This window comes from Nomia melanderi, chromosome 4 (genome assembly GCF_051020985.1).
Source record: "Nomia melanderi isolate GNS246 chromosome 4, iyNomMela1, whole genome shotgun sequence".
Classification (NCBI taxonomy): domain Eukaryota; kingdom Metazoa; phylum Arthropoda; class Insecta; order Hymenoptera; family Halictidae; genus Nomia; species Nomia melanderi.
The window spans coordinates 7,878,792-7,901,161 of record NC_135002.1 but is presented as its reverse complement, the minus strand read 5'-3'; the positions used below and the strand labels follow the sequence as shown (position 1 = coordinate 7,901,161).

The 22,370-nt window shown below is 43.2% G+C and overlaps 1 protein-coding gene across 2 annotated transcripts in view; it reads left to right on the top strand.

The window, feature by feature from the left end:
- sns (sticks and stones) overlaps window positions 1-22,370 on the top strand; it is a 408,043-nt gene that overhangs the window by 356,141 nt on the left and 29,532 nt on the right. For both annotated transcript variants that reach the window (XM_031994144.2, XM_076366567.1), the window contains exon 4: window positions 20,799-20,987. In XM_031994144.2, coding sequence (XP_031850004.2) covers window positions 20,799-20,987 — 189 coding nt within the window. The remainder of the gene's footprint in view (window positions 1-20,798; window positions 20,988-22,370) is intronic.

Below are 22,370 nucleotides of genomic sequence, written 5' to 3'. Positions count from 1 at the left end.
AGCACCCGCTGTCTTACAAAACGAAAATAAGAATAAATAAAGGGAGGGAAGGTATCTGTACGCTCCCTCCAAAATAAAAGTGAACGATCAAAGTACGTTGCCGTGGCAATCGATTTAAAGTTAATTCCCCGACAGTTTCGTTTTAGGAGCGTCCCGGCACTCGGGAGAAATAGCTCTCTGCTTTCTTTTCAATGATACCGCGTCAAGCGGACATTATTTCACTTAATTGCCTGGAACGACGGGGCAGGGGGAGTCACTGGGTGTTCGAAATCGTCCCCTAAGAAACTTCCTCTTCGATAAGTTCATGCCCAGCAGTGCTCCGGGGTGAGACGTATCGGTGGAGAGGGGAGTTACGGTGAATCGCAGGAAAAAGGGGGGGTGTAGCGCGAGGGCGGAGGAAAGTAAGTGTCGTGACGGGGAAGAGTAACGAGCCACGATAAATTAACAAATGGACGCGGAGGATAGGTTCCGTAACTGAACGATGACTAACAAAAGGTTTTATCTTAGCGACAGATCGCATTAAGCACGTTTATTATTAAAATCGCAATTAATGAATTTTAACGCCGTTCTCGTAACGAACGGAACTGTGGACTTTAGGTTTATCTTAATTTTCTAGTCGCTCGTTCCGCTCCTGTAAGCAACACGATGGAAACCACATTAATTCATTCCTATTTAGTATTTTAATCGAAAATAGAGTAAACGTTCTAGATCGAAGAGTCGTTGTTAAAATTTTCGTCGATAGTTACGTTACATTTTCTATCGATTTCCAATGAATAATAATTAAAATATTTTCAGATAAGAGTAGCAGCTTTCGTTCTTAGCTCTCAGAGATTCTCTGGCCGAGTGTCGTAACTCGCGTAAACACGCGCGTTCCCGGTCTCACGTGTGCGCTAATCAATCGAGTTCCTCGTCCGAAAGCATTAGCCTGTCACGATAAATAAACTGGCAAACGAATTGGCGGATTGGTTACGTGGCTAGGCGAGATTCGGTAGCGAAACGTTTCACCTGCACGCCACAATTTCTCCCCTTTATGCGCCCGGGCGCGCCATTTACAGCGTTTGATAGTGCACAGACTTTGGTGGCTGCCTTTCAATGCGGAGCCGATTCCCTTCGAATAGCCTCGAGTGTGCGGCGACGATTGAATGGCCGCCCTTACCCGGGGATAAAATGAAAAGTAAAGAGATACTGAGAAAATTAATTTTGCTCGGCGGGCGTTTCGATGCGCGGGGCCTCGGGATTGAAAGGTTTCCAAGGAAAAGGGAACAATTTAGAAATTGAAAAAGGCTTCGGCGCGACGCCGACGGTAGGGGGGGCGAAAGACAGAAACGCCGGCGGCCGTAGTAAATAAATTCGCGCGAGATTGCTGACTGCGGAAAAATTGCTGGTAAACGAACGGCAATAGGAATAGTTTCCTCGGCGTGTTGGGAACGCTGCGCCCGATAGAAAGGGAAACGAATATTCCTGCTCCTCCGATCGGCGCGAACGGCTTCGAGCGAAATCGCGAACGCTGAAATGGAAAGCAATTCGACGAAACTGGTGAATAAGTTTCTCGTTTGTCGTTCGTTAACGCTGAACGCACCGACGGTTTGTACTATATACCTATCCCTACCGTAACCGGTCGAGGAATCGGTTATGCAGCGAAGGTAAACAAGGTAGACGGTGCATTTTTCTGGAAGCAGAAACAGAAGGGAAATTGAAATTGAAAAACTGATTAACCGGACAATATAGTAATCGATATGGCGTGAGGTAAACGAAAGAATGCGCAGAATTTTCAATCAAATTTGGAAAATGGCCATCTGACCGGTCGCGGTGCGTGTCAAGTGTAACGATGAACCTATGAATCGTGAGGCAACATTCGAAGTAGTTATTGGTAAAAACATCGTTAATTCATTTCGGTCTGAAAATCAAGAATTCCTAATCCTCGTCTGCCGTTGAATTTACATTTCACAGCCGCGCCACGTTAGAGCCAGGATTTTCGGATTTGCATTTCTGGTTGTTACTATCCGCTCGATTAAATTTCCGTTTTTAGTGGATAGTTCTCTCGTTACACTAAGCTTTCGGATTTTGCGCCTTCGTCCTCGGGCCTGCTGCAAGATTAATATTTGGATTTTGGATCGGCGGTATACTTACGGTAAACTTCTGGATTTTATGTCGCCCGCCGCGCCGGTCCCTCCCTGTCTCCCGCCGTGTATCGTATTAAATTTAAATTTCGAATCTTTTCTCCGTTATATTAAACTTTCGTATTTGTCTAGTCCGTTTTGCATTAAACTCCCGACTCCAGCCACTTCTTGCGCCGCATTAAGCTTTTAGGTTCCGCAGCTTCGCCTCCGTTACCCTGCAAATTTATATTTAAAGCGCACACTTCCCGCCCCGCGAGCCGCCGCCGTGTTTCGCTTAAACAATTTGCCGAAATTAATTTTTAGGCTACCGGTCCCCCCTTTAATTACAGTATTTCGGTTTAATTGCTCCGTTGTACGGCCACTTCACTCTTTCGAGCGAGGATTTTAATGAATCGAATTATTTCATATATCAGGGAACAGCATAATCATTCCTCTCCGCGACGTTTGAACTCAAATTACATGTTTTCGAATTTCAGAAATAAACGAAGAAATTTCTTGCAAGCTCTTGGGAACATTTCATCCGAGCTGTAACATGTTCTTCTGTCGGAGAGTCTTTGCCAAGCTCTTCCATCGAACCGACATAAAAAATTTCGTATTTCGTGCGACATCCAGATTCCGCGGACAGGTGAGGTTTTCGTTCGAAAACGGCAGGTCGTTCGAAATCCGAAATTCCCTGAAATTTTGTACAATTGGTCCCGAGGATATTCGCGCGATGGAATTTCCGCGATGAACATTCGCCGACGTATGAATAGAATATCTCGTATCTGCGATCCCAATTTTTTCATCGCACGTCGCCCTCTTAATAGGATGCCTTCGATATTCTTTATTATTCAAATTCGAACGGCCCCGGGGAGCATCGCACAAAAAACCGTGCATTATCTTGGAAGACGACGCGCGGAAACGCGCGACGGACGCCGGCCTTCGTCCGTTGAAAAAATTTTCATGAATTCCGTGACTGCCTTATTAAACTTTCGCCAGATAAAGGAAACGCGCGCGGAACCAGCTACCCGTCCGCGCTTATCAGAATGTATAAAAATTCATGATTCTTAGGTAGCGACGCACAAACGGATAGACGTTGTAGCCTCCTGCATCCTGCACCTGCTCCGACCTGATGAGAACGCGTAAACTAGACGCAGGATAATTTGCTCCGTCGGTGATCAAGGGAACGAGCTTTTTATACGTGGGTAAATCGGACGTCGATGCAATTTTTTTTTTTCATTAATTGGCCGCAGTGAAGGATTATCCTGCAATATTGATTTTACAGTGAATGAATGTAGTACCAGTGGAACCTGGAAGCTTCGTGAATATGTTCAGTGACTATAAAAATTCGCGTCGATTCAGAACATTCGATCGGAAAATTGTTTAATAAGTTGGCTCATATGATTTCGCTGCTGATATTGGGGTATAGAAACATTAGCGTCCGAAAATCGGTGTGGAAAGTTGAGATAAAATAATTTGTATGGGAATTTTCATTGAATTTTTCGTATTAAAATTATGTTTCTCGCAAAGAGGAAATTTCTAGATTGGACGCATGTGTGTTCGAAAATCATTACAGCGCAAATGCGTCAAAATTAGTTTGACAACGTTCCAAACGCGAAGCCAATGTGTGCCGCATGGGAATCCCGGGGTGTAGACCCCGACCGATACTAAATGTCAGATAGCGAGGACTTAGTATCATGGGCTAGTTCTAAATTCCTTTAATATGCCAGGAATATAACCGTTTCACTCTCGTGGATGAATATTTATAAAAAAAATAATTACATACATTTAATTTTCCAAGTAAATAACACAAGCTGTAAAGTGATTAAGGGAAAAAGAAAATCGTACGTTACTTCATACTTGAATAGAGAGTTCAAGTCAAATATAGAGTTTAATAATACGAACTATTTCGAAATTGATTCAATAAACTAATAACTTCATTGGTTTAAGTGCCGTTGACCTATTCATGTACGAAAGTGAAGAAGTGCATTTATTGCACTTCGTAGTTCCAAAAGAAGTAGCAGAAGCAGCGCGATGATTAAGAAAAGAAGAAATGGTATGCGAACTGTGTCCGCATAACAAAGTGAAAGTCGCATGACGCACCCGAGGAATTTCATTTACGTATCCTCCTTTGATATATTGACCGCGAATACACTTGTCCACGCAGCGTTTGAAAGACGTCCGCGTCCACAATCGGAATGTGGGTCGCGCCAATTAATATTCCAATCCGCCGTTCCACAAAGGTGAATGGAAACTATAAATTGAGACGGAGTTCTAGGATCGCAGCCGCAATCTCCATTATTTCGTACATAACGACATTAACGTCGCATTGGAAATATATCGCGTGACGAATTTCTTTTGTCTCCTTCCGTGCTCGCTCCTACGCTCGGCACTCGCAGCACCGGCCACCGGAAAAATAACGTCGTTTTCGTGCTACCTAACATTCCGTATTATTTACTAGTCCCTTCCCTTTCCTCCTTCTTCCCCCTTTTCTTCGCCGTTCATTTTCTTCTTTTGTTCGTCCGTCGAGGGAAGTTCAGCTTTTCGGGCCTGGAACCAACTGCATCTTTTAATCCCCTGGAACCACCCGCGAAACGAATGAGTTTCATGAAAATGACGAACATCACAGTTTCCTCCGTGGATTGCCCTCTTTAACACTAGCACTACCAGATAACCTACTTCTGAATTCTTTCACCGAAGATAACAGATACTTCTCTAAGAAATTACTAAAGAAATACATTTAATAATTACGCAAGCTGAATTGTATTCGTTCTATATTCAATTGAGTAATGATTTATGTTTACTACAGGTATATTCAATTTAGTAATTACGCAAACCGAATTATAACAATATAAACCCGAGTAGATACACTCTCGCAGTTTTTCACGGGAAAAGATTAAAAACTCGAGTCGACTGCTCGATGATTCTAACGTTAACGTTGAAAATATCTCCTCCGCGCGACTCGTTGGTAAGTAGAAGTCGACGGATTCGCGAGTTATTCGTGTAACCCGTTTTAAACGTAGGTATACGTATCATCCCCCACGATAGCGCAGCCGGAGTCTTTCCTCGGTTTCCTTTTATCGGCGCACGAAAATCATTTGCAATATTTTAGAGCGGGACGCTTGATATTCCGCACTGATATTGAAAAGAGCGCGGGCCATGAATAAAAAGCTTTACGGTGTATGGTATGCAAATGTCCGCCGAGATGTTTCCGAAATAAATTGAGGAACTAAAAGTCATCGGAGGATCTTGAACGATTAACTTCGGAAAAATTCCTCGCGAAGGGAAATGGGGACCGGATATTTACTAGAGATAAACGATGTTAGGTTCATGTATATTGTAATGTGTGGTAACGCGTAATGACACCATTAAACTATAATGTCGGATATTAATGTAATTTTATATTTTATTTTATATATCCCCGTTGAACGCGCTCATTGATGTATCGACTCCCCTTATGGATAAATATTCGAAGAATTTAGATTAATTATAAACTCGGCGCTCGATCTTCTTCCACCGCCGCGTAGCGTCGCGCAGGAGTTATAGACATCAATATCATCTGTTTAAATAAGTTTCTAGAATTAATTGAATATTAAATCGGTCTCCGCGCGAACCTGAAATTATCCATCAAAAGTCAACGGGTACGAGGCGTAATTAGCTAATGAGAATAAAAGTAAAGCGCGCATCTGGTATGAATTTATGTGCAGCTTTAAAAAATCGATCGCGGAATGAAGCTTCCTTAACCGTCGTACACCGGAAGCTCGCACCGCCGTGCCCGGCGACGAAGACGAATCGCGAGTGACGGGCAACACGACAGGTTATTATTACAACTTTTTAGCGGGACGATTACTCGATCCAACTAAGTTACTTCAAGATTATCCAATAGATACTCGGTGACAGTATTCAAACTCCGGCAACAGAGTTTCGCAATTACCGTGCTGTAATCATTGCATCCGATTGGCTACGTTGATATTCACGTAAAAAGTTAAACGTTCTTCTTCCTTCATTTTTGTATTCATCTTATGTTTGAACAACGAAGTTGATTAATGCGACAATCAGCTATTTGCAGTGAAATCATCGGCGTCGTAAGAACAGTGCACAAAACGCAAATTATCGTTTAACACTGTCAGGTTACTCAATTTCCTCTTAAACCAACGATTCCTTTTGAAATCTTGCCTACAGTAACTGCAGCCACGGTCCAACGAATCATCTCAAGTATAATAACCGAATAAATTCCCTTCGGAATTCCTTTCGGCATTAAACGGAAAATCCTTCGACTCCATTTGGAAACGGGCAGGTGTTAAAACAAAAGGAGCTCGTGTACGCGAGCCCCGCCACAGCGCCGAGTAATTTATCAAACACTGACATTAAAATTGCGAAAAGACCGCCGAACAATATCACCGCAAAATACACCGTGTTCCGGAATAATGCGGGCTCTTCGGTGTACTTTATTTTAGGAAAGGTTATCGGCCGATGCCGTGAGCTGTTGTTTTCCGTTGAACGATAAAGCAAACCGAGAATTATGCTTCGCTTAAAATGACCCGGTCCCCGGCAGCGTTACCTATCGCGTCCTGTTATTATTTCTTCCGAACATTATCGGCGGGTTTGCACAATTACGGTTACGTGTTCGCGCGCGCCGCGCGGCCAGGCCGTTTTATTATCGTGCGATTTGCATTTCGCCCCGGTGCGCAGGATTATGCATAATTATCCGCAATTATTACGACGCGGAAGGCGGGGGCCGCCTTCAGACGCGGTAAGTGGTTAACAGCGTTCCCGACCGCGAGCGACTCTTTAACTCTCAAAAGAGCCGAGGGAGGAAACGTTCCGCGAAATTCTATGGAAATACCGGCGAGATGAACGTCTCGAGAAAGTAACAGATTAGAATAAAGTTCCCCGTCGTCGTGCTCCCCCTCGAATACAAGGCGATTCATAAAGACGCGTCTATACTTTCGGTGAATCTGCACATGAATGTCAGCAGAAAAAACGTCCCGTAACCTTATCTTCTGTTTTTACCGTTATTTCTCGTGCGGAATTAAAGCGAAACCTTCAAAGTATGGATATGAATTCATAACTAACCCTGTACAATTAAAATATTTCGACGACCGCACGAATGGCCGCCGCGCGCGATACTCCGCCGCCATTGTTGTTCACGAGCGCGCAGCTTATGACCAGTCGATACTAACCCTTAAAACTTACTGTTCAAAGCGGAACACGTTAATGCTATTATTGTTACATCCGTAACAACGAGAGGGAGCGAATTGTGTTACAATAACCCAGGAATTGTCTCAAGTATATCAGTATTACTTTACTCCGGTAGTATTAAAGTAAAATTCACATTTCGCGTGGGATCTCGTAACAGCTTCCAACGATCGAATAATAAGCTGCTTCCTTCTCTAGATAATAGAACATTCAAGCATGCTTGATTCATCGAAGCAGTTTAGCGGCAATTTAAAGCGGTACCTCAATCCTGCCAGAAATTTCTGAATATTTTCTCAAACGCGTCGCGGTAGTATTGAGTTCTAAATATACCGCGGATCGACGAATGAAATTGTCATTTTCCATCGCGTCCGCCCGCGCCGTGGAAGAGGATCCGTTCCGAGGAAAATTTCTTAATATCCCGACCGAAATATCATCCAGCGGAGATCGTCTGTTCGAGGCGTTCCAGGGTTCTTTCAGAAATTCCAGCGGCACGCGCGGCGACTGTGACGGTGGCCCATTCATGGCCAGCCCCTCGTCCCCGAAATAATTTCCCAGGTATGCCCATTGCGAGTCGCATAATGGCCCGACGTCGTCTCTCGGCGTCTTTTCTCTTAATCCTAGGAAACGGAGGATGCGTGTCCGACAATCAAGCGGAGTACCCGCCGCGAATACAGGATAGGAGGTCCCTTTGACCGCCTGTACGACAACTTTCTTTCCGCCGCGCTGGGGTACGACGGTCCGCGGGGGCGAGGCTTTCGAGCTTATTCGCGAGAGGATACTATTCAAACTTATTGTGCTTCTCGAAACGGCCATTCAGACGTGCCATGCGTGACAACAAGAGACTCTCGAACCGGTCCCCCTCCGCCTGGTTCGAGAACAACGGCGCCGAAGAATCTCACGCGTATCCCGAGAAGAGAAATTAGGAGTAGTTTGCAACCCCTCTGTCGCTTTCACTCGTTACGCGCCATTTGTATGGAAATTGTTTTTGTTTAAACCTTTCCCTCGGAAAGTCTTTTCATTCAGTGTTCGTCATTTTCCGAGGAAATATCGCCGATTCCTCACGATTAACGCAAGGAGGAATTTTAACGTTTCACGTGTTAATATATTATACGGGATTTAACGGTGAATATTGAACTTTGGAATTTTTTTAACGAGTTTACCAGTAGATTATAATTGACAGATATCTATGAAAATTGAGGTAACCGAGAAATTAATCTATCATTGCTTTATTAATTCTTTACAGAAATCTTAATGAGAGTTTCGTAATGGGCAGTGTCAGTATTTGAGAGGCTCGTTACGTCGTATGTAATTAAGGAAAACGTAGCTGACCAAAATTTAAACAGTGCGAGCAGGATTCCATAGAAACGATAAAATTCATTTGAATAAATGTACGGATGGTTAACGAGCCAGATGAAACAGAACGATTCGCCACGTGCGTGCGCGCAGGGAAAAGAATTAATTGGTTTTATAATATTTCAACAAACACACGGCAAAATTTCGCAAAAGAAACCAGGAACCATGGAGCGCCGACCTTCTGCTTTCCACCGGCAAACGTTTGCACAAGCTTCCCTTTTTTCGTTTTCATCCTTTTTTTTCGGTGAGAGAAAGGGAGGCACTACAGCATACCCGTAGGGCGATTTATAAAAATAGCTTTTCCAGCGGTATACTTTGCAGTGATATTTAATTAAAATTTCGTATTAAACTGTTTCCGCCAGTATTGAACATAATCGTAATATTATTTCGCGAGCGGTAGACGTTCCGCGGGATCTCGCGAAATTCGGTCCAATTTATCGCGGATGTTAACAGTGTTCAACGTAATCGAAAAACGTTCCGCGGCATTTATTTCGGAAATAAATCAGTATCATGGAAAGATTCATTGGTCCGTTCAAAGATTCCGCGCCAAAGTGGATATTCGTTAATTCGAACGATGATAAAACGTAGTGTATCTGCAAATTTCACGAACTTCGTGTCCACATTTGAAATTAATCCATTGTCTTATTCACGATGAAATAAAGTTTTCAGTATTAAAGCGCGATTGCAACGAAGTGCAGTTTCTGATTGTAGTTAAAATGTATAAGCCTAAATCTATCATTCAATAAACCAGAATGTTTTCGTCGATCAGAATCTGTTCTAAATTTATAATATCCTCGGTTCAACGTATTTTCAATTCATCGAAAGATTACAATTAGCCTCAGGAAAATTGACGATTAGAAGCGGCTGATGGAAACGTGATTTAATTTATACTTAGCGAAGGAACACGCGAAGGTAATGGCGTTATCCGCGTAACGAATGGGCCGACGTGCGAATTTTAATTTCGTACGTAACATGTCGGCCGTTGAGACGTGCCCCCGGCACGCGAACGATCAGAATTTTAATTGGAGAAACAGCAGGAACGTAAACACACGTTAACAAGAGCACTCGGCGGTTTTTCACTTCATTGCAACGGCCTCAAAACTGCACTTCAATCTCCTTCTAACGAGGCGAAGCTGTTAAGAAACTTTCGGAACGTTCAGTTCGTGCCCTCAAGGTGTACGGGCTTTGACGTGTTTGCGCTTTTAATATTCCGCGAGCTTCGTTCCTGTTTTCGCCTGCAACGATTCCGCGCGCAATTCCCGTGGACAGCGAGCAGAGATTTTCCAAGGTAAACACAAATAAAATAAATCTCTTAAAGCGCGCGGCCAGAGCAAGAGTAAACAATGCCCGGCTAAAGCTTCGGAAACGAAAAAATCGGTGACATATCTTTGAACATATTCGGGATTTTAGGGGCTAATTTCGGAACACAACGATTTTTCTTCAAGGATTACGTCTACGTACTTTCCGTTTCCCTTTTTATGTGTTTTAGCTACTGATTTCAACAAGGTCTTTCTAGAAATTTAAGCGTTGATTACTTAGGGGGATTTGTAACGCTGGAACTACCAGACGGGTTGAAATGCCTCGTTTCCGATGTCTTCTTTTTCAAATTGTTGAAAAGATAACAGATTTTTCTCTGAGAAATTATTAAAGAAATTGATATAGCAATACGCGAACTGAAATGTAAATCAATTAAAGTTTCAATGAATGTATTCTCCAAGATATAGAGGAACTTCAAAAAGTCGATTTAACTGCTCGGTAGTTTTAGTGTTAAGATATTTTTAATTACATTTGGTTGGTTATTTTCTAATTGTAGATTGGAATAATAGAGTTTTGGATACACAGCTACTACATTTTTTCCAAAGTCTATTTTCGGAATGTCAGATTTTATTTATTATAATTTAAGATTGAAATGCAACATTGGTTTTCAATAAAATATTCAATGTTTTAATATCCATTGTGCTTTAACGTATTTGTTCGAGTGTTATTAATCTATTCTTAATCTAGTTTTAGAAGGTAAAAAGGATTGGAAAATTGACTGAAGTTAAGTTTGATGAACGGTTTATTAAAGAAACTAATTGCTCGTTGGAACATGCAAAGATTCATTATGCTGACGTAATTGATGAATTTTGTTCGCTGACACCAACTCTCCATTGTAAACGCCCGTTGACCAATGACTCGAACTTCGTAACCAACTTCCGTCGGAGGAAGCCATCTTTAAAGTTTCGAAAGTACTGCCGAACGAAATCCACCCCGTCGTTTAGTTAAATAGAACTTTTTGCACGCATCCAGAAACGACTTCTTCTTCTTCTTCCGGTTATGCGGCCCGGTGTCACGTCGATTTCTGACGTTTTCCGTCGAACTCTCGGTGAATAGGAATTAACTTGCCGCGCCGTTGATAGCCGGCGCAAAATGGAGGACGATAATTGAGACGGAAATTATATCGCGTGGAATATGCCTCGACAAGAGATATTTAATACAGTCGAAGTAAAAATCGATCTAACTAAACATCGATACGAACCAATTATCGCACACTACGCGATATTGTTGTACGCGATAAATATTGTACACATACTGATACAAATACAGATGCTAAATTAATTTCATCTTCTAGTACTGTTTCAAGCTAAACATGAACTTAAACATTCATCTGATTAAATTCCGTATGGAAATTAGTACTGTCTCGGAAGAATTGATAAGTTAGTCGAAATAATTCTCTAGATAGTTAAACATAGTAGCAGCGATCTATAGAAGAACCAACAGAACATCTACAATACACAGAACTCACGAAACGTCAGAAAAATATGTTTCCCTCAAAACGATAATGAAATTTTAAACTGTAATTTCCAATCGTTTCTGCCAACGTATAATGAAATATTTATCGTTTCTCGTTTCACGCGAAACCCCCATACAACCCAAACGTTAAGTGTAATGTTCTTAATTAAATGATTTCCAACGTACGTGCGGACTTCGATAACACGATAACGGCGGGGCGCGAGAATCTTGTTACGTACCATGAAGACGTTGCGGTTTATGTTCTCGGACCGCGAGACCTTTTATCGTGATTAATGTTCATGCTAAGCTTTACATTCGAACGAGAATTTTACGGGGAAAAAGCCGGAGGTGAAACGAAGACTGCGGAGGCATCAAGATAAAACAGACACCTCCAGCGTGTTTTACAGAATAACTGAAAGTGTCATTTACGACTTCCAGTTCCCGTTTCGTCGGACACGCCGGCCGTGTTCGTTGCTCTAAAAGCACCGACGTAGTTCTCAAACTGCATTTTCATGCAGCCCCGTGCACGATGCGTATTTATTAAGTGCGTCCGCAGAACACGCGTAACTTTTTTAATTCGAAACGTTTGTCCGACCCTCGCCCCCGACAAAATGGCGCGGTTTATTAAAAAGAAGAACGACAACATGGAGCGGGCCACTCCGAAATGTTTGATTCTCCTTCACAACTGGTATTAAATCTGGCATAAAGACCGGATTACCGGCGAGTTCGATCAATATTCAATTAATTTCCTTAAAAATGAATATTCTCGCGAGAATATTTTCATTTAGAGGCGAATCATCCTTTTGGAATAATGAACGGTGGACACGCCGCGTATTGTACGTTCAAAAACAATCTTCGCGATGAACATCGCGATTCTATTTTTAATTAAATATCGTTCGATATCCTGGATAAATGTTGATTAATTTTTCAAACGAAACAAAGAATTGTCGCAATTTTCGTGCTAGCAGTATCGCGTTAAACGGTGTCACCATTGTTTCGAGGAATATCATTCGGACAGAGATCAGAGTCATCAAAAGCGCTTTTTTCTCGCGCAGCAACCGCAGAAAACTGAAACTTCAAACCGGGGATATCATTTTCTGCTTGAGAATGGAGCTAACTCGCTCCTTACGAGTTCTCAAACTGCCATCTTGTGGAAATAACGCGGCGGCCACGGGAATCCCTTCTTTATCTCGGTATTTTTGTTGCCCGGGATTTGTCTCGCCGTTTCGCCCGTCGCCTCGCGCAAAGTTGTCTTGTCGAGGATGCGCTGTGTTAACGAGGCTGAAGGTCCGGTGTTGAATACTTGAACGTTAGCGACCCGCAGCTGTAAGTTTTTCTTTTTCTCGCGTTTCAAACGGACGAACGCGTTGTTGAAAATCTTCCTTTCAACGATCTACGGGATTCTTCAAACATTTGCTGCAAGGTAACGCAACAGATTCGCATGAAAAACTCCCCTTCACAATCTTGCACAAAATTCTGCTGCTTTACGAAACAACCAACAATAGTTTCCATGGACATCATTTTCAAAGAACGTTTCTACTTCCTCAATTCGAATTTCTGTTGAAAAAACACGTGTCCCTTATTTTTCGTTGCACCACAGATTTCCAAAATTGAAACAACTCTCTTAATTGATAACATCAAATCGACACTTAAGCATTTAACTACTTTTTCACCCCTTGCCCTAATATCATGTCAGACTCGTGAAGATTTCAAATAGAATTTAACAAACACGAATATCGTTCAACTCGTTTCAATGCAAATTACATATTATTCCTCTGTTATCAATGATTATACCTTAGAGCACACGTTGACGTTGAATAAGACCGGAATTTCCTCTTATTTTCAATAAATTATTAATAACAAAGTAATTAGATCGATCACAGTTCAAAAAGAAATCATAAAGCAACGGGGTAAAATGATGAATCGATTGAAGGCACCTATCTAATATCATCGAACCTTTCAATAAATCTGAAGGGTCGTTACTCTACATATTTCATAAGTAGATGGAAGGTTTTATTCGTAAACGATATCGCGATCGTATCGTATCCGGCCTGATCAAAGGATCCGAATCGCGGACGGTTCCTTGAACCGCCGAACAAGGAAAATCGGATCACGCGTCTGAACGGTCCGGTTCTCCTCCGGTTCCCGTACCCGTTCCTGTTGCGCGGCGGCTTTAGGGATCGGTAATCGAAGACAAAAAGAAATTCGTTATTCGTGCAGCATCCTTGCGTACTCGGAACAATGTAGAAAACAATCGGGCCCATTGTCTCGGTCGAAAGGTCCTTGTGTACACATTTAATAAAGAATAATCGTTCCGGTTTTTAAACCGGGATCCTGCGCCGCGGGCTGAAAATATTCGAGGACGCCGGTCTCGCTCTAGAAATTTCCAGTATTATCCCCATTGTCGGCCAAAAGGATTTGTCTCGGGACTCATTCAAGGAAAGCCATTGTCTCGACAACCGTGTCGGCGTTTACTGTAAATTGCTGTGCGTCAGTTAATAAATATCGCAGCGGAGCCAACCACTCGCCGGGCATAAAAGACAGTAGCAATCTTCGCCATTGATCTGATTTCAAACAGTTCGAGAATTCTAATTTGCAATTCCGCCTCTTCCGGCGGAGAGCAGTTTCCCCCGTGCCGCTAAGTAGCTGCAGAATGTTCGGGAACCAAAACAATGCGACGGCTGAAAACGGAGTCTCAGTTTTAAACATTTCGCTACCGGTGTCTCTCCGCTTTAAGCTCCCCGGAGAGTATTGATATGAAGATGTTGCGTTGGTGTACTTTGAATATTTGAAGAATATCACTCGTTTCGAGCGATTTCTCTTCGCGTCACTTGAATGTGGTTTGTTTGGTGATTTGAGTAATCTCTAATAAATTATATGGAATTATAGTAAATTTCGTTTTTCAACGAAAGAAGGGGAAACTTGAAACGATATGGATTCTTTGAGTGATTTTTCGAAGATTGGTTTTAGCGTAATGAACGGATACGTGATGCAAGATTTCGAAAGTTATTGGTTCCAGCGTCGAATGCGGAATCAGGAATTACAAGGAATTAGTATTTATGATACGTGGGTCTGTTAGTTGTCGACTGGTCTATGTAGAATTCAGGAAATGACCGAAATCTGGCGACATGTGCGCGCATCTGCGTCTATGACGAGGGTCGCCGGTTAGTAATTAAGTTCGTACGTGTCGTCAGTAAGGTTAATACAGTTTACCTTTTTACGGTTCGCGATGTCCCGCGTTCAGGTTCGCGAGCCGTAATAAATAGTTTGAAACTCGTTATAGGGAAATTACTACGGTTGACGAACATTAAAAGGGTACTTCATCCTCTTAAAAAAGACACCCTTAATGGCTTTCCAACGATTATAAATTTATAATACAAATTTACTTGACAAAACCTTCATTATTCACTATATTCGTGGCTCTTCCTTCAGAATATTTCGAAACGATGTTAAAACTATAAACTCGACACTTTTATGCGGTAATTACTTCCGAACTAGGGAATCTTAAGAAGTTACACGACTACTTACAATCAAGATTTTCTTACTACCACCGGTCACATAAACAAATTAACCACTGGATGTTACACAATTTCTAAGAAATCGTACTTAGGATTTAAATCGCCACGACAAGACCTACGTTAAATCCCAAAGCTTTTAGAGTGATATCATTTCTTAAGAAATCATCGTAATTGTAGGTTAAATCGCTGGAATACAAATTACATTAAATCGTATATCTTTTATACATAATTTTCTGTAAATCATGCATTTACGGGTTAAATCTCTATGTACATTCCATAACGACCAATCAAAGATGACGACCGATGAATGTCAAAGACGCTGAAGGGAGGCACAATGTTCACTGGATGCTGGTCGTACCTGAGCCCGAGCGAGACGAAGAAAACACTGCGGTCCACCGGGAAAGTTACCGCGGCCTAGTTTCGCGTAAAGCGTTTTGCCCCTGTTCTACACGGTTTTATGTCCGACCGCGTGCGGCGTGCACTTCTAACGCCGCTTGTTAATGCGTTACTTGTACCAGCTCGCGTGTCCCTGAGTGCACGGGGCCGCATGCATTATTCAGAAATACTTTGCATCATTTAGGAGCTCGTTCTGCCGTGCCGATTACAGGGACAGGGCGAAGAAATCGTACCGCGAGGAACGACGGAAAATTCATTTCCATACCGTCTCCTATATCATCTAGAAATTCTACTTAATCGCGAAACAGTGGTCGCAAGCAGAATTTTGTCGAGCTGTCGCAGTAAGCGAAATATTCTTCCCTTATTACAGGAAACGTTAGAGGCTTCTTGGGAGATTCCCTTCAAAGTGAATGCAATAATTAATAAATATAAATAAATCCTCATTGCAATTTCAGATTGAAAAAGTGAATACTCGAAAAAACCATCACACCCGTCCCAAAAAGCACAAAATCTATCAAATTTCACTCACGACTCGTCTGCAACCTCCAACAGACCAGAATTACACTATACATACTAATAATTCCAATCTCTCGAAAGCACCGCAAAAACGGAACCCAAATTCTACAAAAAAGAAATTCAATTCCATTCCTCGGCAAATCCACGGAAGCCCCGCTTACAATGGCCGCCATAACCTCGAACCAGCCACTTCTATCCCCAGGAACCTCTTGCAGTCCACGACTCATTACCCGTATCATCGTCTAAACAACGTTCCCCGCAACAAATTCCATCCCATCGGTGCGCCGTTCGATCGATTTTCGTCAATATCCAATCACTTGTCTCCCCGTCTAGCGAAATGAAAAACGGGGAGGAAAAGAGAGAAAAACAAGGCGACCGGGCGGCCGGAAGGGGACGGGAGTAGACAACGCTTCCTCGAGGGGGTGAAAACCCGGTTGCCTCTTGACAGAAGGAAAATAATTAGTTTTCTCCCTCCGCCGGTGGGAAGTTCGCTCCACGAGGATCTCTTTTCTTCCCATCGCGGCGGACGATGATTCGACGCGTCCCGTTGCGCCCCCGCCGCCCCTGCCCTCGCCCTCCTTTTCAGCCGCGCCGCGCGTCGCCACGCGTCGAACGGTCCGAGAACTTTTCAGACACACTTTCCGCAGTCAATGCCGGGGCCGAAATCCCGCGGCGATACGGCATTCGCTCATTCAATTATCGCTAAACCCTGAAACAACTCCCGTTCCGCCCCGCCCTCGCCCGCCGCGTCCATTCTTCGCGCGTTCTCCAACCCTCGGAACGCAACGCGTGAATCTACCGTCATTTCCTCGTCCCCTGTCGCCCGGATCCCGGCGCCCGTACACCCCCCCGCTATCTCCCTCCGCCCCGTCGCGTCGCCGGCATCCCGGGCACTCGCTCTGTTCCCCGTTTTGTCGACATCGCTGCAATCCCACGATCCGGCGATATTGCTGAACTTCCAGCTCACTGTTCTAGAAAATGTAAAATAGGCGTTTCTCCGCGCGACACGCGCCACGAAATCGCGTTCAATTTTGTTGCGTCTGATAGAGGAGCCGAGTTAGGGGCGAGAGAACGGGACGCGGCTGGGGCCGCGGAATAACGAGGGCAGGGACGCGCCGCGGGAGGAAGGAATGCGAATTGCTTCATCCGCGTCGCGTCTAGTCAAGCCGATCCGCGACTTATCTCTTTCATGCCGAATTATTGTACTATGCGGTCTTAATGCTCGCACTTAGGCGCGGGCTTTTCCATTTATTCGCATTTTCGGCTTGATTTTTCTTTCGATGTCGATCGTTCGGGGACGAATGTTCGCATTAGCAATATTTCAATATTTTCTCAAGGGTTTCAGAATTAATGTTTCATATATCGATGCATTATGCGAAGCTCAACCCCTATAGTTTCTTTCTCAACTCGACACGACTACTGTGTCATTAGTAACTTATTGGAAAAAGAGGAACATTCTAGGGTTGTTCTATGTCTTTGTTTGCTCTTAAGTATAACAGTTGATTACAGAAGAATGATATTAACTTCGAATGAATCGAGTAATATTTATGTTTGTTAAATCACATTGAAAATCTTCACCGCGTCTGACACGTTGTTATAAGTCAAGGGGTTAATATTGTATGTAAGACTTCAACTTTCTTGTATCGAATCAACAGTCATCTGTCGAGTGCAAAGGGTCGAATAATTGTTCAACCACTTCTCGCGGTTTTTTCACAGTTTCTTCAGCGACCTTACCTCTCGTTCCAGATAAGGCATTTGATTTATTTCTCGCGTTCCGCCTTTTTTCTCTGGAAATTAAACAGCTCCGATTGATCGACGACTCGTCGCGGTTTCCGTGGAACGCTCGGCCGCGCGACCGGGGGTTGACGGATCGTTCCGTTGCACGTATCGCGGAACAGTTTCGAGTAAAAATGGATTGTAAAGTTGAGTAATGGCCCGGGGTTTGTCTCGTTTCTGCCGGAATGTCCGACTCGGGGATTCGTTCTCCGCTGAGAATCGGCGCGATCTGTATGGAAATAATGGGTGCGTATTAACCAGTTCGATTAACAGGCAGCAGTATTAATGGGGTGCGTTAACAATTCGAGTTAACGAGCGAAACGCAACGAATACAGGGACGATGCGATTGTAAATCAGCAATAATTCACTGGAGAACAAGGGAGGAGCATATATATTCTCGATTATCTAAATGAAAAATAGTAACTCGGCGAAAATAAAGATACCGTCTTGTCCGTCCGCTGGAAAAGAGAAATAAATTATAACCGGTATTTATAGCTTACCGAGAAATATTTCTAACGAGCCTGACTCGATATTATAAGGCACGCGGAGAGGTTAACACAGTGAGAGTCTATGTAATCGAGCAGCGACGCGGAAACGAGAAAATATACTGAGCGAACGGAGGGTGCGAGTCGACTAGCGCGAACACCACGATACCGGGTCGGAACGGGAAATAGGGGAGAAATTAGGAGTGGAGAAAGATGCTCGCGTTTAAGTGGCGATAGCGTGCACAGACGCGCGGACACGGGGAAACAGGAAACACGGTTTAGTAATGCTGTTATCGCGGCGGACAGCGAAGGAAAATATGGCAGCTATTATTCCCCGAATACCTTTTGCCTAGCCGCGTAATTCCCGTGGAGAGGGAAGACGCTACCACTGTCCTTACTGGCTTCTTACTCGAATGGAAACCGGAACATCCGTCTACGTTCGTTTTTATCTGGCGAAATTGTCGGTTGTCCTCGGCTAGAGAGCGTGCAGATTAGGGGAATCGCCGGAAAAACCGACGACGGGGAAAGGAATCTTTATTTTTCCTCGCGGTTTCCTTGCGAGGACCGTCGCGCGCGGTTTTTGCTCACTGTATATATATATACACATATATATCGCTCTCCCCGTTATCAATACGATCCCTCTTCCCTAAGGCCGAGAAATTAGGACTGCGACGCGATAAATTTTCCCGAGTGAGTGGACGATACGCTCGAAAAAGCTGTAATGCTGTTTGTTGGGGAGGAAAAAGAGCGTCGTTGTCGCGTCTCATTGAATATAAGGGCGAGGTGATTAATCCGATGACCGTCGCGAAAGAAATGTAACGGATGGATAGAGGAAATGTAGTTTGAATCTGATGTAGGAAAATAATCTCGGTATCTCTTAGCCATTACTCCGTAGGCGCTCCTCAGCCAATGAATTTGACACGGCAAAATTATGTTTCATATTTAATATTAAACCGTGTACAACAATACGTGGAACATTGAAAGAAAATAATTTCTCAATTTGTGTGCCACTTCTCAAGTCAAATCGAAAGAACGTTGTTGGTATCTTATTATAAAGTGTTGAGTATTTTCAGTGAAAAACTTCCGGAGTGCAAAGGATCAATCGCAATGAAATTACGGAATTCATCGGAGATTCATGGTTATGTTGTACGAATGTAGTATCGAAGGATAAAAGATTGAAAGCACTCCCGTGACAATTTTATCTAACGAAAATCCCGGCGTTAATACAAATTATAAACGGGAACAGCTGAAGAATAACGATCGCATCGCGGAGCTCTGTCCAGCCCGCGAAATTCTAATTCGCTCGGACTCTGATCGATACGCGGGCGATGGGAACACCGGCGCGAATTTATCTCGGATTGTGTCAGCGGCCAGGCTTAATATCCTGTTTCCCGTAATACGCGGCTGGGCACGGTGCTCGCATGAAGAATTCCATGGAGGATAAATCGCGAATCAAAAGCTACTCGTAGCGGCGGTGTATCGCTCGACAACGGCTGTTGGTCGAAAACGTATTTACCGATATCGATGGCGCGCTTCCTAGATGGAAGCTCTTCCTCAACGGCGCGCCACGCCACCGAGCCGATCGACAGCACGTTGCATCAGGCCAAATGAAGTGGCAAATAACCGTTACTACGGAGTTTCCTGGTCAGTGCGTTTCTGTTTCTACCGTTTCCTCCGGTTTTTCTGCGAGAACCCGCCGCGCCCGAAATACTGAGGAAACTCCTCAGAATTTTCCGAGATCCATATTTCCTTGTGTCCGGAGCTTGTTACGATGGAACGGCAACAATTTCGACGCTTTATTCCATAGACAAAATATAGAAAGAGGAATGTCGAGACGATTCGTGTGTATCTTTTTGTCATGTGTAAGTAATTGGCAGATTTTAGATGCGTTTTTAATGTTGCCTTGGCTCTCCGTAATTAAAGATTTGATTGGAGTGATTATTGTAAGTTTAATGGGTTTGATGTGTTGACGTACTTCGAGGTGTATCGAGGAAGACGTAATAGGCTGAAAGATTCGCTGGTCTAATTGGGTTAACGATTATAATGTCCGAGCGTATATATCAAATTTACCAGCTAAGCGAACGTTTAGTACAAGTATTAATAATCCGGAGGTATTAAGGAATGAATTATGTAAATTGACTTGCGCGGGTGTATCAAAGTATCGACTACTGAAAAGGACGACACAGCGTGATATAACGTAATTACGACATCACGGAAGTGTTCTTCCTGTGCACGAGAAACATAGCCATGCGGAAAAGTTTATGCATAATTACATTATTAGTTCAACCTGAGATGTTCAAGCAAGTGTTAATAAATTTCAACGTCTAAATATATATTTATATAAAAAGAGGCTTCTGGTGTTTGCTTCCCTTTTTCTAACTTAAACAGGGAATTACAGATTCAGTGAATTTCGTTGGGATAGTACACTAAACTAAACAGCTCTCGAAAATACACATATAATTACATACACACGCGTGAAATAATTTCAAAAATAAATGTGTCACTGATTCTACGTTACGATGAAAATACAGTAAAGAGTGCTTCCATTCGTTATTAAACCATGCGCTAGACCTTCAATTAAAGCTCCTGCTTACTCATTTTTATATATTCTTTCTACTTTATTTCTAGCAAATCCTTGAAAGAGACGAACGTACAATAATGAAATGACTTCATTGCTGTTGCAGCGCCGCCGCAAAAAGTGGAAATCAGCAATCACCCGAACAAAAAGAAGATCGAGGTGAAAGTGAACGAGTCGCAGCAATTAGAATGTGTAGTCAGATCAGCGAAGCCAGCTGCGACGATCGTCTGGTACCGCGGCAACACGCAGATCAAAGGGGGCGACACGTCGATCGCTCCAATTTCCATCGAGGGTGGTAAGTGAAGTTCATCTATTTACCATTAATGATCGAACTGGCTACTCGTTATTACGCGGCTCTCTCCGATCGCCATTGCCTTCTCAGGAAATAGCAGGCTGGCATCAGGATCCCTTAAAAGGGCGACTCGCACTGAACTTTAATCCGACAGCTGCTTTGCATAAGGAGATGCATCTAGAACTTAACCATATACAGAATTTACGAATATGATCTAGGTATCGTGGCTTTGGTAAAAAATTAATTAAATACCAGCGAACGGCCATTATGAAAATGTAGAACATTCTATATATGGAACTTCACGTTTGACAAATAATACTGTAACGCGGGGACTACAGAGCATGCAGTTGCTAATGGCTTACGGAGGAAAGTGGACGAACAAATTAATTAAGCACGGATCGTGTATGATGTACAGATATATCTTTTTCCGGGGATAAAAGATACCGAAGAAGCGGTTTATAGTTCGAGTTAGTGAGGCTTAGCTCGAAAAGGTTACGAGGGTACCAACGAAACAACGGAACGAGGCAAAACTCGAGACTCGACAAGATAGATCGAGCAGAAATAATTGACACCGACTGACGGCGGGAACGGGGACGAGACGAATGAGTTTTCTTGCCGAAATTAAGTCTTTCCTTCCCGCGTGCAATCTTCCGAAGCTATGATTAATCTTTGTTTACTTGATCACGGATCACAAAGTAAATTTTACTTTCGCCGCGGGGATTTATGGGGCTCCTACAGCGCCTCATTAATCAAATTTAAGCAAATAGGGGCGAAAGCCTCCTTTTTGAGACCTCGTACTCATCCTTTCGACGCGGAAAAACGGCAGGAAAGTATCCAGGAATATTTCTAAACGTTCAATTGCATATCATAATTAATGACACGTATATACCCAAAATTTCATTTTATCTCGAACAACTCTTTATCATTCACGCGTATTCAGACTTGTCATATTATTAATGAAGTTGTCGATGTACTTAGCCTGCTCCGAATTTAATGATTCTCAAATATATTATTGACGACATGATTTTGAATCCTTCCTTTATATGTCATCAACGGAGGCCTTTAGTTCTCGAGATAATCGCTGAAAATCATCAGACTCGGCGCTGGCTAGGCACATCACCTTGGTCGTATTATTTCATCATTCAATACCTCCACGTCTTATCGCCAATGAAAATGTAAATCCCTGGTCTCAGAATGACCTTCAAAAGATCTTGATATTTCAAAGTGATGCACATGAATCGCTATTTTCGGCATCTAGGATCTGCTGCGATTTGCATGTCCAGCTTAAGCGGGCAACCCTGCACACAACAGCCTCTCCGTTCGGGCGCATAGTTCCCTAACTATCCGTGTGGGATTGGTTTCGTCCCCTAAAAGTAAAGTCAACGA